General features: G+C 42.8%; 1 protein-coding gene and 1 pseudogene across 3 annotated transcripts in view; both read right to left on the bottom strand.

Moving 5' to 3' along the window:
- Window positions 1-12,342, bottom strand: part of UBE4A (ubiquitination factor E4A) — a 52,076-nt gene that overhangs the window by 39,200 nt on the left and 534 nt on the right. For both annotated transcript variants that reach the window (XM_079787765.1, XM_079787766.1), the window contains exon 2: window positions 4,351-4,512. In XM_079787765.1, coding sequence (XP_079643891.1) covers window positions 4,351-4,471 — 121 coding nt within the window. In that variant the 5' untranslated portion in view covers window positions 4,472-4,512. The remainder of the gene's footprint in view (window positions 1-4,350; window positions 4,513-12,342) is intronic.
- On the bottom strand, window positions 1,186-2,571 carry LOC307109279 (cell cycle checkpoint protein RAD1-like; annotated as a pseudogene). Its single transcript has 2 exons — window positions 2,529-2,571; window positions 1,186-2,404 (listed from the first exon to the last, which is right to left on the bottom strand). The product of its transcript is annotated as a cell cycle checkpoint protein RAD1-like (transcript).

The raw sequence follows: 12,342 nt of genomic DNA, 5'->3' as shown, positions 1-12,342 counted from the left end.
TGAAGAATATTCCATTATATGTGTATGTCACTTTTTAAAATCTGTACTCTGTTGATAGATATTTAGGTTGTTTCCGTATCTTGGCATTTGAAAACAATACTGCAATGAACATGTGGGTCCATGTATCTCTTCAAGTTGGTGTTTTTGTTTTCTTTGGATAGATACCCAGAAGAGGAATTGGTGGGTCATGTGACAGTTCTAGTTTTAATTTTTTGAGGAAACTTCATACTGTTTTCCATAGTGTCTGTACCAATTTACATTCCCACCAACAGTGTACAAGGGTTCCCTTTTCTCCATAGCTTCACCAACACTTATTTCTTGTCTTTTTGATAATGGCCATTCTAGCAAATGTGAGGTGATGTCTCACTGTGGTTTTAATGTCCAGTGTCCAGGTGATTAGTGATATTGACTGCCTTTTCATGTGCCTGTTGGTCATCTGTAGGTCCCTTTTGGAAGAATGTCTCTTCAGATCCTCTGCCTATTTTTAAATCAGATTGTTTGTTGCTTTGTTCTATTTTTTGTTTTGCTGTTAAGTTGTATTAGGCAATATCTTAAGTTCAGGATTCTGAAATCCCTGCCTAAGTCCTACCACATTTTGCAAATCAAAAGTTTCATTCTTTCTACTCATAATTAATTGTACACCACAGTGCCAAAATTAGCAACATGATTTTCACTACAGAATCCTAGTGATAAAAAAAAATTACCTACTAGATCAATGTGCCTTTAATTATTTTAAATATGTTTTTTTCCTGATTTTAAGAGAACGTATTTATTTTTTCTTCATTTTTTAGTAACATATTTTATTAAATATCTACATGCCATAAAATTATTTCATTGTAAATTACCCAGGAAATGCAAAACCACTTAACTGGCTTTCTCCACCTAAGTTTGGTTGAGAAACTCTTATAGGGGAACAGAAGGAATGTAATAAGCACTCACGGCAGGACTCACTACACTGAACAGGTTTGAGAACAAGAATATCTCTAACACTGAAGACCGTTTTATACCTTGTTCATAGAGGTCTTCAAGATGAATACTTTAAAATAAATTCATATAATTATTCAGACTTGTTTGGTGATGCCTATTTCAGAAGGTTTGCGAGGAAATCATGGAGAAAAGCAACCACTTAGAGGCTACTGAATGCCTTTTTTTTAAGGCATCCTCTCCCACCGTGGTTCCCACACTGGAGCATACGTCAGCATTCCTGGGGCTCAGGGGAGGCTTGTTGGCCCACGTGCAGAGTTTCTGACAAGTTTCTAGGTGATGTTCATGGTGTTGGTTTGGACAAAACACTTTAAGAATTACTGTTTTAAGATATATTTTCAGAATTCAAACTAATAAGCAATGCCTTTGCTTTGACTAATAGTAAATAAATAAAAGAACATTTATATTTGGCTCCATCAAACATTTTCAGGCTTTTGGCATATCCTACTTGAATAGATAATTTGTTCATCTTGGCTCATAATAATTCCCATGAGTTCCAAAGACAGAACCACAGGATAGCCCAGTATTGGGTAACCTGTGACTGCGTGACAACATTTACTGACAAAATACACAGTAACTTCAGGCGACAGGGCTCTTGCTCCTGTCTCGTCCACATCTCTTTCCTTTAGGAAACCCAGTACAAAATCATGAGAATGAGAACATGACCTATCATGGGTATAGACACAATGTCACAGTGCACTGCCATACTGAAGTCAGACTCAGGAACTTCGCCAGGCAGCAGGAATTCTCTACAAAACACACCTGTCCATCCTCATCTCTAATCACCTGCTGTAATGAGAGGAACCCTCGGTGACCTGCTGGAATAGATACCTTAACGACAGGACCAAAGCCTGTGCGGAAGGCTTCAGTGAGGAAATCTTGTGTCTGTTGACCTGGGTCTGATTACAGTTTAATGATTTCATCAGACCAGAATCTTTGGGACAGTCACGGTGGAAGCTTCCTGCATTCCCAAAAGCAAATAACCTGAAATAAGGCTTGTCGGGAGACAGGGCGACCTGTAGGACCTCATTTGTCATATCCAATTTGGAGGATGCTCCACGGAGCCCCGACGGAGGCTAATTTTATTACTGACACGGTGCTGCAGAAGTCCAGCCCGTTCCCTCGGCTCCTGAGCACACTTTATGGCTGTCATCACTCTTCTTCCAGAAATAGCACCAAAGGGTAACCAGACCTCGGTACACATCCGAAATGCGGTTAAATTCCCTGGCACACGACTTGATTCAAATATAGGTAAGCAGTCTAAAAGGACAGCTAAATTAATTCGAAAAGTAACAGGCTCTTCCTGAACTTTAAACTCTTGGAAATATTCCAGCCTGAATAAAAGCATTTGCTTACAGGCATTTTGCATTTTTCACTGTAACATTGATTCCATTTTTAGTAGTGAAGCACTTGGCATGTTCTTGGAAATGAATGCGCAGACACTCTGGTAGGTTCGCTTGCTCTTGGGGTCCGGCCGATAGGGACTGAGCAAGATGGGCCCTGGAGCCCTCCTATGGTCCCTCCCCTGCTGGCGAACCTCCCACGATCCTCCCCGGCCTTGATGGGGCCCCTCGGCCTGGCCTGCATCCTCTCGGAATCCGGGACCCCTCGGGGGATGTCGAAGAGTTGGTTTTGGCCCAATCCCGCAGGCCAGGCCGAGGGACCCCGCTGGTGCATGAATTTGTGCACTGCGCCTCTAGTAAATAAATAAAAGTGAAGCTCAGTATATGAGGCAAAGGTTTGGACAGAGTGCTCACAGCTGGTGGAACTGGTTAGATGTGGTGGCCTGGTAAACTCAGTGCAAACAAAAATGATGAGGTGCCAGAATAGTAACAAAAGGGCATGCACCTGATTTGTCCCCACTGCCTGGTGCCCACAATGCTTCCAGCTCGAGCCAGCCTTATGTCCGTTTACAGTCAGAGGACACACGTCCATCCCTCTGCTCATATACTGTTAAGTTCTCTGAACTCCCAAGAGTGAGAGGAGCTAAGAGCTACTTAGCAAAATTTCCCTCAATCACATACTCATATTTTTTTTTCTCGTTTCCTTATATTTTCCTGTTCCTCACTCTCCTTTCTCACCTACTACCTCGTAATGAAGGTTTCTCATTCCAAGCCCATATCCTAGGGTTTTGGGAGAGGTTTCAGAGGCTGAGACCCAGACCTGCCTCTTTCTAGCACATGAAAATGCCAGCAGTTAAGACGCACTGCCTGCTGTTTCTCTCCTGGTCTCTCTGGCAGCAAGTGGTTATAAACACACATACACAGGTCAGGTCAGCATTACATTTACTTCTCCCTTGCTTCGACACCCCCCCCTCCCCCCCGTCTACTATGCATCTGTCTTCCCTTACTTCTTTCCTATTCAATCCTAATCAGAGAGCATGGCTACAACCCAGCTACATATCCAAACACTTTTGAAATAAACAAAATAAAGGGAAATATAAACATTTCTCCTTTCCTAAAAAGAAACACACCACAACTCTTTCGGTGGTAACAGAGGGGAGCAATTTCTGGCTTGAAAGACTGTGGCACTCGATACGTTTGGAAACACATGCTGATTCTTTTGGACTGTCTCCTTATACGCAGAGGCGAGGCCTCATCTTAATGTTGGTTCCAGATGAGCAAAACTGTTTTTCTGCCCCGTGAGCTGCTACCCTGGTTTTTCTCCCATGAAGGCTCAGGGTCCTGTTTTCTGGGGATCCGTTCCCACAGCAGGAAGCTGTAACAGTGACCCTCCATGGTGTGGAGGAAGCGTTTCACTGGAGGCAGACTGAAGTACGGGGCTTGAGAACAAATCTCATCTGTCGAGAGGCCAAAACCTTTTATAATTTTCCTGTTTACACACCTGCTTTCTATAGTCGTGACTTGCTTTCCATACCTCTACCTAAAACTTTAGCTTCTATGTTAAAAAGATTTATTTAACTATTTTTTACCAGGCGACTTAAAAATAAGACAACTTGATGTCTGCGGTCCTGATTGGCATCTGTTACTACAAAACCATCCTTTTCTGCAGGGGCAGGACAGGGAGGAAAGGGCCCCATCACAAAACAAATAAAAGCAAACAACCCCACGGACCCCAACTTATGCCCTAAACCAGTGGTTCTCAACCTTCCTGATGCCGCGACCCTTTAATACAGTTCCTCATGTGGTGGTGACCCCCAACCATAAAATTATTTTTGTTGCTACTTCATAACTGTAATTTTGCTACTGTTATGAATCGTAATGTAAATATCTGTGTTTTCCGATGGTCTTAGGCGACCCTGCTAGCGGTTGCGACCCACAGGTTGAGAACCGCTGCTGTAGAGCCTAAGACCATCGGATGGCAAACTTAACTTCCCCAGCTGCTGCTGTCGGCTCCTCCACTTACCAGATTGCTGCTTCAGCTGCTCCTTTTGGATTGCTGCAAACTGCTTGGCATCAGCCAGAGAGCCAAAAAGAGCAGCAAAGGGGTTACTTGAGATGTTGTTGTTATTCTCCTGGTCTGTCATTTCACTTTAAAGTGTCCTCCATGCAGACCTGGGGGGAAGGGCTATAGGAAGGAGAGGTGTTAGACACAGAAGGTCAGATAACAACAGTTGTAATATGCCCACAGCTGTTTCTTTTCCCATTTCTCAAATACAACACAGTTTAAAAGGTTTTGGGTAAGACTATAAAATTACTGTTTCAAGATTCAAGATATTTTGGCAAAATGGTTACAAATCTACCAATTAGACAAGTTGGCCTCCTTTAGGGGTAGCTAAAACAAACAAACAAACAAACAAACAAACAAACAAACAAACAAAACCTTACAAAATGTTCAGCTGGAAAGCATTTATCTGATGACATGCTTCTGTTTGTTATACCTTTAAAAAATAGGTAAAGTAGAAAGAAAAAGAGGGCACTCACCTACTAATTGTGATCAACAATGTGAGATTTAAAAGTAATACCATAAAGCCCTGGCCAGTGTGGCTCAGTGGACAGAGCGCCAGCCCGCACACCAATGGGTCTCAGGTTCAATTTGCATTCACGGCACATACCTGGGTTGCAGGTTCGAGCCCCAGCCCCAGTAGGGGCTCCTTAGGGAGGCAACCAATTGATGTGTCTCTCTCACATTGATGTCTCTCTCTTTCTCTCCCATCCCTTCCTCCCTTCCACTCTCTCTGAAAATCAATAAAAAATATCCTTGGGTGAGGATTAAAAAAAAAGAAAAGAAAAGAAAAGACAAGACAAGAAGTAATACCACAAAAACTACAGATTCAATCTCTAGGCTGGCCAACCAGTTTTCAGTGACCATGAGCATAAGGTGGCACTTGCTCAGGCTACTGTGACTTTATGTAGTGGAGCTGGGAATTCCTCAGCTACATAGAAACGAAATGTAAGCCCATCTAAATGTAAGACCTGGAACGACAAATCAGGACAAACCAGATTAGCAGCATGTTGTGGGTTTTACACACACACACACACACACACACACATTTATCTCTACCCCTAGGCTTAAAACTACTATTTCTTCCACTAAAAACTAAGTGATCTTTGATTAATCATATATATATATATATATATATATATATATATATATATATATACATAGTTTTTTGTTAATCCTCACTGAGGATATTTTTTATTTTTCCATTGATTTTTAGAGTAAGTGGAAAGGAAGAAGGAACGAGGGGGCGACGGGGACATCGACTGATTGCCTCCTGAAGGTGCCTCTACCTGGGCTGGGGATTGAACCTGCAACCCAGGTATGTGCCCTTGAATGGGAATCGAACCCAAGACCCTTTGGTGCGAGGGCTGACGCTCTATCCACTGAACCACACTGGCCAGGCTGATTGATTCTATATTTAACTTTTACTGTTTGTCCGATGGTTTAGAATACTGAAGGCACACAAATTCCTAACATGTAGTATGTAGCAGACGGATGCCTCACAGGTATTTGTGGGCCCTGAGTCTGCACTTCCACTCTTCTGATTCCATTTCCTCCTCAAGCCCCCGGGCACTTAGAGGCCCAGCAGGATGAGCAGAGCCCCCTGAGGGGCTTTCTCCCATTTCTGACAATGTGAGGCCACAGCACAGAGATACAACCCAAAAGTGCGAAGAGGCGAAGGGTACCGATCTGTGTGGGAGGATGCGGAAATGCTGTAACAGAGGCCTCAGCAGAAGCGAGGGAAGGGGTATAAGGAAGGAGAAAAAAAGAACATTTGGTCTACCTTTAATTTATCGAGTAAAGACTCCTTACTGAATCATATCAACAAAAGCTAATGCAAATCGGAGAAGCTACCCTTGTGTTTTGGAGGAAGAGAGACTATAATAACACTTGCATCTCATCAGTTGCTTCATGTTCCTCTGTGGCGTTTTCTGCACAAGAGCTAAAGGCTAATTAGCTGTAATGACTTGGGCAGGCAGTCTGGTCTCCTCCCAGCGTGGTGCTGTGCTTGAGTGCTCTCAGGGACTGTTAGATGTTGCTGTATTTTATTTTTTTGCTACATATAGTTTAGTTGAGCTTAATAATGCAAAAAATTAGCATATTTAGTGTTAAAATGAACAATAATCCTGGAGAGCACCTTCCCCCGTTTAACCTCTGCATACACTTAATTATTGCCTCATTCCCGGAGAGCACCAGGAACCGTCTCACTGCCGCCCGCCTACCCGCCACCGCTCCCCTGGAGCACACCGACGGCCCGGGCAGCGCACAAAGCACAGCAGGCGCTTGTTCTTTTCTGTCTCCAAACAGCCTCCTCCTTTTCCAGCACGGCATCCACGCTCCCCGCTCCGTCCCACTCCCAGTCCACGCCTTTAAAAGGGGACGACCTCATCCACTAGCCTCAAGAAGGGGCATATGAATCTGGCCTGGCCAAAGTGATGGTTCAGGAGTGGACATGAGACCCCAGCAAGTCCTATCAGATTCAATACACATTAGCTTCAGGCCTTTGGCTGAATCTACAGAAAAGGGAACTCTTTTTCCTGTTGAAGTTGCAAGGCTGGTTAAGATATAAACACCATCTAGAATGACCCAACCTAAAACTAAGACAACATACCGGAAAACAGAAGTGAGAGGTGGAGTTTTTCCCCCCCAGTCATAAAAGCCAACAGAGCCCTGGCTGGTTGCTCGGTGGTTAGAGCGTTGGCCTGTGGACCAGAGGGTAGTGGGTTTGATTCCTGGTCAAGGACACATATCTCGGTTGCAGATTCCGCAGCCCCGGTAGGGGTGTGTGCGTGCAGGAGGCAACCAATCAATGTGTCTCTCTGGTGTCGATGTTTCTCCCCCCCACCCCTCACGCCTTCCCTTCTACTCTCTAGAAATCAATGGAAAAAATATCCTCAGGTGAGGATTGAACAAAACCAAACCCAATAGGTTCCCTCTATTGAATGGGCTTTTAGAGACACAACTGAAGAGGTCAGGCAGGTCCAAGGGAGATGCATCACCTGTACCATCTGTGCAGAAAGAAGTGCAGCTGACCCTTAAGAACACGAGGTTGGGGCACCAATCCCCCATGCCAGTGGTCGGCAAACCGCGGCTTCCGAGCCACATGCGGCTCTTTGGCCCCTTGAGTGTGGCTCGTCCACAAAATACCACGTGCGGGCGCGCACGTACAGTGCGATTGAAACTTCGTGGCCCATGCGCAGAAGTCGGTTTACGGCCTGGGCGAGTCTGTTTTGAAGAAGTGGCATTAGAACACTCAAGGGGCCAAAGAGCCACATGTGGCTCGCGAGCTGCGGTTTGCCGACCACTGCCCCATGCAATGGAAAACCACTTATTATAACCTTTCACTTAATTAATAGCCTACTGCTGACCAGAAGCCTAACATAAAAAGTCAATTAACATTAATATTTTGTATGTGGTATGTACTATATACTGTATTCCTATAATAAAGTAAGTTAGAGAGAAGAAAACCTTACTAAGAAAATCGTAAGAAAGTACATTGACAGTACTGCACGTATTTACTGGGAAAATCCACATGTAGGTGAACCAGCAAGTTCAAACCTGTGTTGTTCAAGGGTCCGCTGGAAGTTGAAAGAATATAGAACATATGACAGACAGGTTCTTAAGACTATCAAGAGAGATAAAGAGAATAAATGGAATTATCTCTTCCTTTTTCAATATTATACAGTCACATCATATAAAGAAGCTAGCTTCTCATTATATTTTATCTATCTATATATTTTTAAAGAATAGTTAATTGATTTTTAGAGAGAGAAAGGGAGAGGGAGAAGGAAAGAGAAACATCAATGTGAGAGCACATGGAATGGCTGTCTCCTGCAGGCCCCCTACTCGGGATCATGTGCCCATGATCAGGAATCAAATTGGCCACCTCCTGGTGCACTGAACGATGCCCACCCAACTGAGCCACACCAGCCAGGGCACATTTTATCTATATTTTAAATAGGATTTATGACTTTCGACATTGTGTTCCTAATGCAGATCTTCTACTGCGCTAGACTGTAAGCAACTGGAGTAGAGGTTCGTATGTGATTATTTTTTCTTCTGTGTCTGACATTATATATTACAATCACAAAATCCCAAATAAATACTTATTGACTGATTCAATATTACAAGTAATCAACTAGCAGCATCACAAACCTGCTTCCAGGTAAGGGTTTTACTATCTGCCTGGATTGCAGCATCACAAACCTGCTTCCAGGTAAGGGTTTTACTTTCTGCCTGGATCGCAGTGGCAGATCAAGCCGGACATGGCTCTGTGGTATCTCCGCACGTGTAGAACAGAGGATGGAAACAAAGCTGCTGTCATCTCTGCTGCTTGTCTTTTTGAAAAACAAAAAGGTTTTTGTCTACCCCACTAACCTCAGCTTTTTCACATGTACCTCAAGTCTGTGCATAAACTATTTTCATAGAAAAAGGGTTAATACCATATAACCACTTACATAATTTTACAGGAAAAGAGAGGACTGATCACTTGCTGAAAATCTTTGTGGAGATGACGGCTGAGATTCGTTCAGTGGTCTCACAAATGTAAAGAGCACCTAGATATCATCCACTCCCAGGAAGAGGTCTGATAAAACGGAACCTTGATATTTTGTTTTAAACTCAACGTCACTGGTAATTTAGAGTCTGCTACTTTCAACTGCCATAGAGATATGACACTATCCTGTTGTTAGCTGTAGGGATAGCACAACCACCAATCTTTAGAGCTTTTGGATTTGATTATTGTTTAACGTACTCCTTAAAAATATGTTTCACTCTGATATACTCACTAAAAGGATCTACATCTGTAATAGCTGTCTATCTCCATCCTACAAAATCCTCTCACAGTCCCCTGATTCAATCTCTTGTTTAAAACAGTACTGCTAGCCTTCTTGTACACTAACAATGAAACTTCAGAAAAAGAAATGAAAAAATTCCTTTTACAATTGTAACCAAAAGAATAAAATACCTAGAAATAAACTTAACAAAGAACATGAAAGACCTATATACTGAAAACTACAAAGTGAAACTAAAAGAGATTGAAAAAAGACAACAAAATGGAAAAAATATTCCATGTTCATGGATTGGGAGAATCAAGACAGTTAAAATGGCCTTATTACCCAAAGCTATATACAGATTTAATGCATTCCTCATCAAAACCCCAATGCCACTCTTAAAAGATAGAGAATAAAAAAATCATCAGATTTATATGGGACCACAAAGGACCCCAAGTAGCCACAGCAATCCTGAGAATAAAGAATGAAGCTGAAGGTATCACACTACCTGACAAAACATCATGGCAATGGCAGAGAAACAGACACACAGATCAATGGAACAGAACAGAGAGCCCAGCTGTAAAACCACATGTATATGCACAGATAATTTTCAACAAAGGAGCCAGAAACACACAATGGAGTAAAGAAAACCTCTTCAATAAATGGTGCTGGGAAAACTGGATAGCCATATGCAAAAGAAAAACTGGATTACAGTTTGTTTCCATTAATTTTTGCACAAAAATTAATTCAAAATGGATCAAAAACCTAAATATAAGATCTGAAACAATAAATTGCATAGAAGAAAGCATAGGTACTAAACTTATGGACCTTGGTCATAGAGAACATTTTATGAACTTGACTCCAAAGGCAAAAATAAATGAATGGGGCTATATCAAACTAAAAAGCTCTGCTCATCAAAAGAAACCAACAACAAAACAAAGACGTAGCCGGCCAAATGGGAGATGATATTTTCAAACAACAGCTCCAACAAAAGTTTAATCTCCAAAATATATAAAGAACTCATAAAACTCAACACCAGACAAACAAACGACCCAGTCAAACAGTGGGCAGAGGACCTGAAAATACACCTCTCCCAAGAAGACATACGAACAGCCAATATATATGAAAAGATGTTCCACCTCACTGGCAGTTAGGCAAATGCAAATCAAAACTACAATGAATTTTACCCGGAACAAGAGGAAAACAACTCCGAGACATGTGGATTCCTGCAACAGAGAGGAATTGACAGGAGTGCTCCAGCCATGAAGTCAGAAGAGAAACAGTCCAGAGATGGAAGACACTGACGATGCCTTGCCATACTAGCAGTCAGCAGATATGCGTCACTGCAGATTGCCCAGGACCAAACCAGAGAGGGTTGGACCTGCAATACCACCATTTGTCCACCATCCAGAACTGAAATATCATTGCTGTTATGAACACATAAACAACTGTTGGACATAGAAATCGGGACTCAAAAGAACTGTTGGCCCAGAAAGAAACTCACTATAGACTGATTCATTTGCCTCTCAGCATAACTATTATTGCTTGTCTCATTTTCGGTTCCTATAAGTGTATTCCTAGTATCACATGAGCTCACTCATCTAGGGGAAAAGATGAACAACATAGACTGAAGATCAAGCACAGCATTGATCAGACTGTCAGACCTCAGAGGGAAGTTAGGGGAGGGTGGGGACAAGGGAGATAGATCAACCAAAGGACTTGTGTGCTTGCATATGAGCCTAACCAGTGATCACGGACAACAGGGGGAGGGGGGCATGCGTGTGGGGGGGTTTGGGAAGGGAACGGGGGGGGGGTTTGATGACAAATATGTGATACCTTAATCAATAAAGTAATTAAAAAAACAAAAACAAAAACAACAACAACAAAAAAAACTACAATGAAATACCACCTCACACCTGTTAGAGTGGCCATTATCAACAAGACAAGCAGTAAGTTGTTGGAGAGGTTGTGGAAAAAAGGGAACCCTCATTCACTGCTGGTGGGAATGCAGACTGGTGCAGCCACTATGGAAAGCAGTCTGGTGATTCCTCAAAAAATTAAGAATCGAGCTACCATACGACCCAGCCATCCCTCTCTTGGGTATGTACCCCAAAACTGGAAATCATGTATTCACAAAGATATATCTGCCCTATGTTCATTGCAGCATTATTCACGGTGGCCAAGACATGGAAACAGCCAAAGGACCCTGCAAAAGAGGACTGGGTAAAGAAGACGTGGCCCATACACACAGTGGAATACTCCTCAGCCACAGGAAAGGATGAAATAGCGCCATTTGCGATAACATGGACGGACCTTGAGAACATTATGCTAAGTGAAATGTCAGAAAAAGCTAAGAACCATATGATTTCATTCATGTGTGAGATATAAAACAAATTCGTGAACACAAACAGCAGGATGGTGACTGCCAGAGGGAAAGGGGTGGGGGAGAAAGGGCCCTCATATATGGGATGGAAGATGATTTGACTCTGGGTGGTGGGCACACAGTGCCATACACAGATCTTGTCACACAGAAACCCACACGTGAAACCTATATATCCTATTAAACAATGTCACCTCAATAAATTAAAAAAGAACCATAAGAAAAGAAACAAAACTAGTACCGCTAATCTCTTAAGGGACATTATCAGCTTTCCAAGGGGAGGGTACACAAATGCCTTAACATCAGACATTGTATTGTTTTTAAACAGAAATGTCTGGAGCACTTTGTGAAACTGGGGTGATAAAAATCAAGCTCTATTAAACCATAATCTGTAGGTCTCTGTCCTGATGAGTAATACACACATCAAACAAAAAGGAATTAAAAAACGTTTTCATTGTTGTCTGTTCCACCCAACACTCCTTTCAGGCCCCTCGAATAGGGCAATCGATCCTCCCAACACATCAGCACGCTAGAACATCAGGTAAAAAAGCAGACAGCCTTCCTAACCTGGTCCCATGTCATCTCAGGAGGGCCCCCGGGGGAGACCCTGCAGTCCCTGAACGAGTCTGAACACATCCTTGCTCTGGGAGTGAAACTCTGGTCCCAAAGAGAAGACCCATCAAACGTAAGCTCCCGAGTTGCAGTTCCTCATTCTTAGAAGTGGCTCCGAAACCTGCTTCCGAGGGAGCACAGTCTGGGTGGCGAACTGACACTTTGCTTACGAAACGTCAACACCTAACC

This window comes from Cnephaeus nilssonii (assembly GCF_951640355.1).
Source record: "Cnephaeus nilssonii genome assembly, chromosome: 13".
Classification (NCBI taxonomy): Eukaryota; Metazoa; Chordata; class Mammalia; order Chiroptera; family Vespertilionidae; genus Cnephaeus; species Cnephaeus nilssonii.
This window is presented reverse-complemented; position numbering and strand designations above follow the sequence as displayed.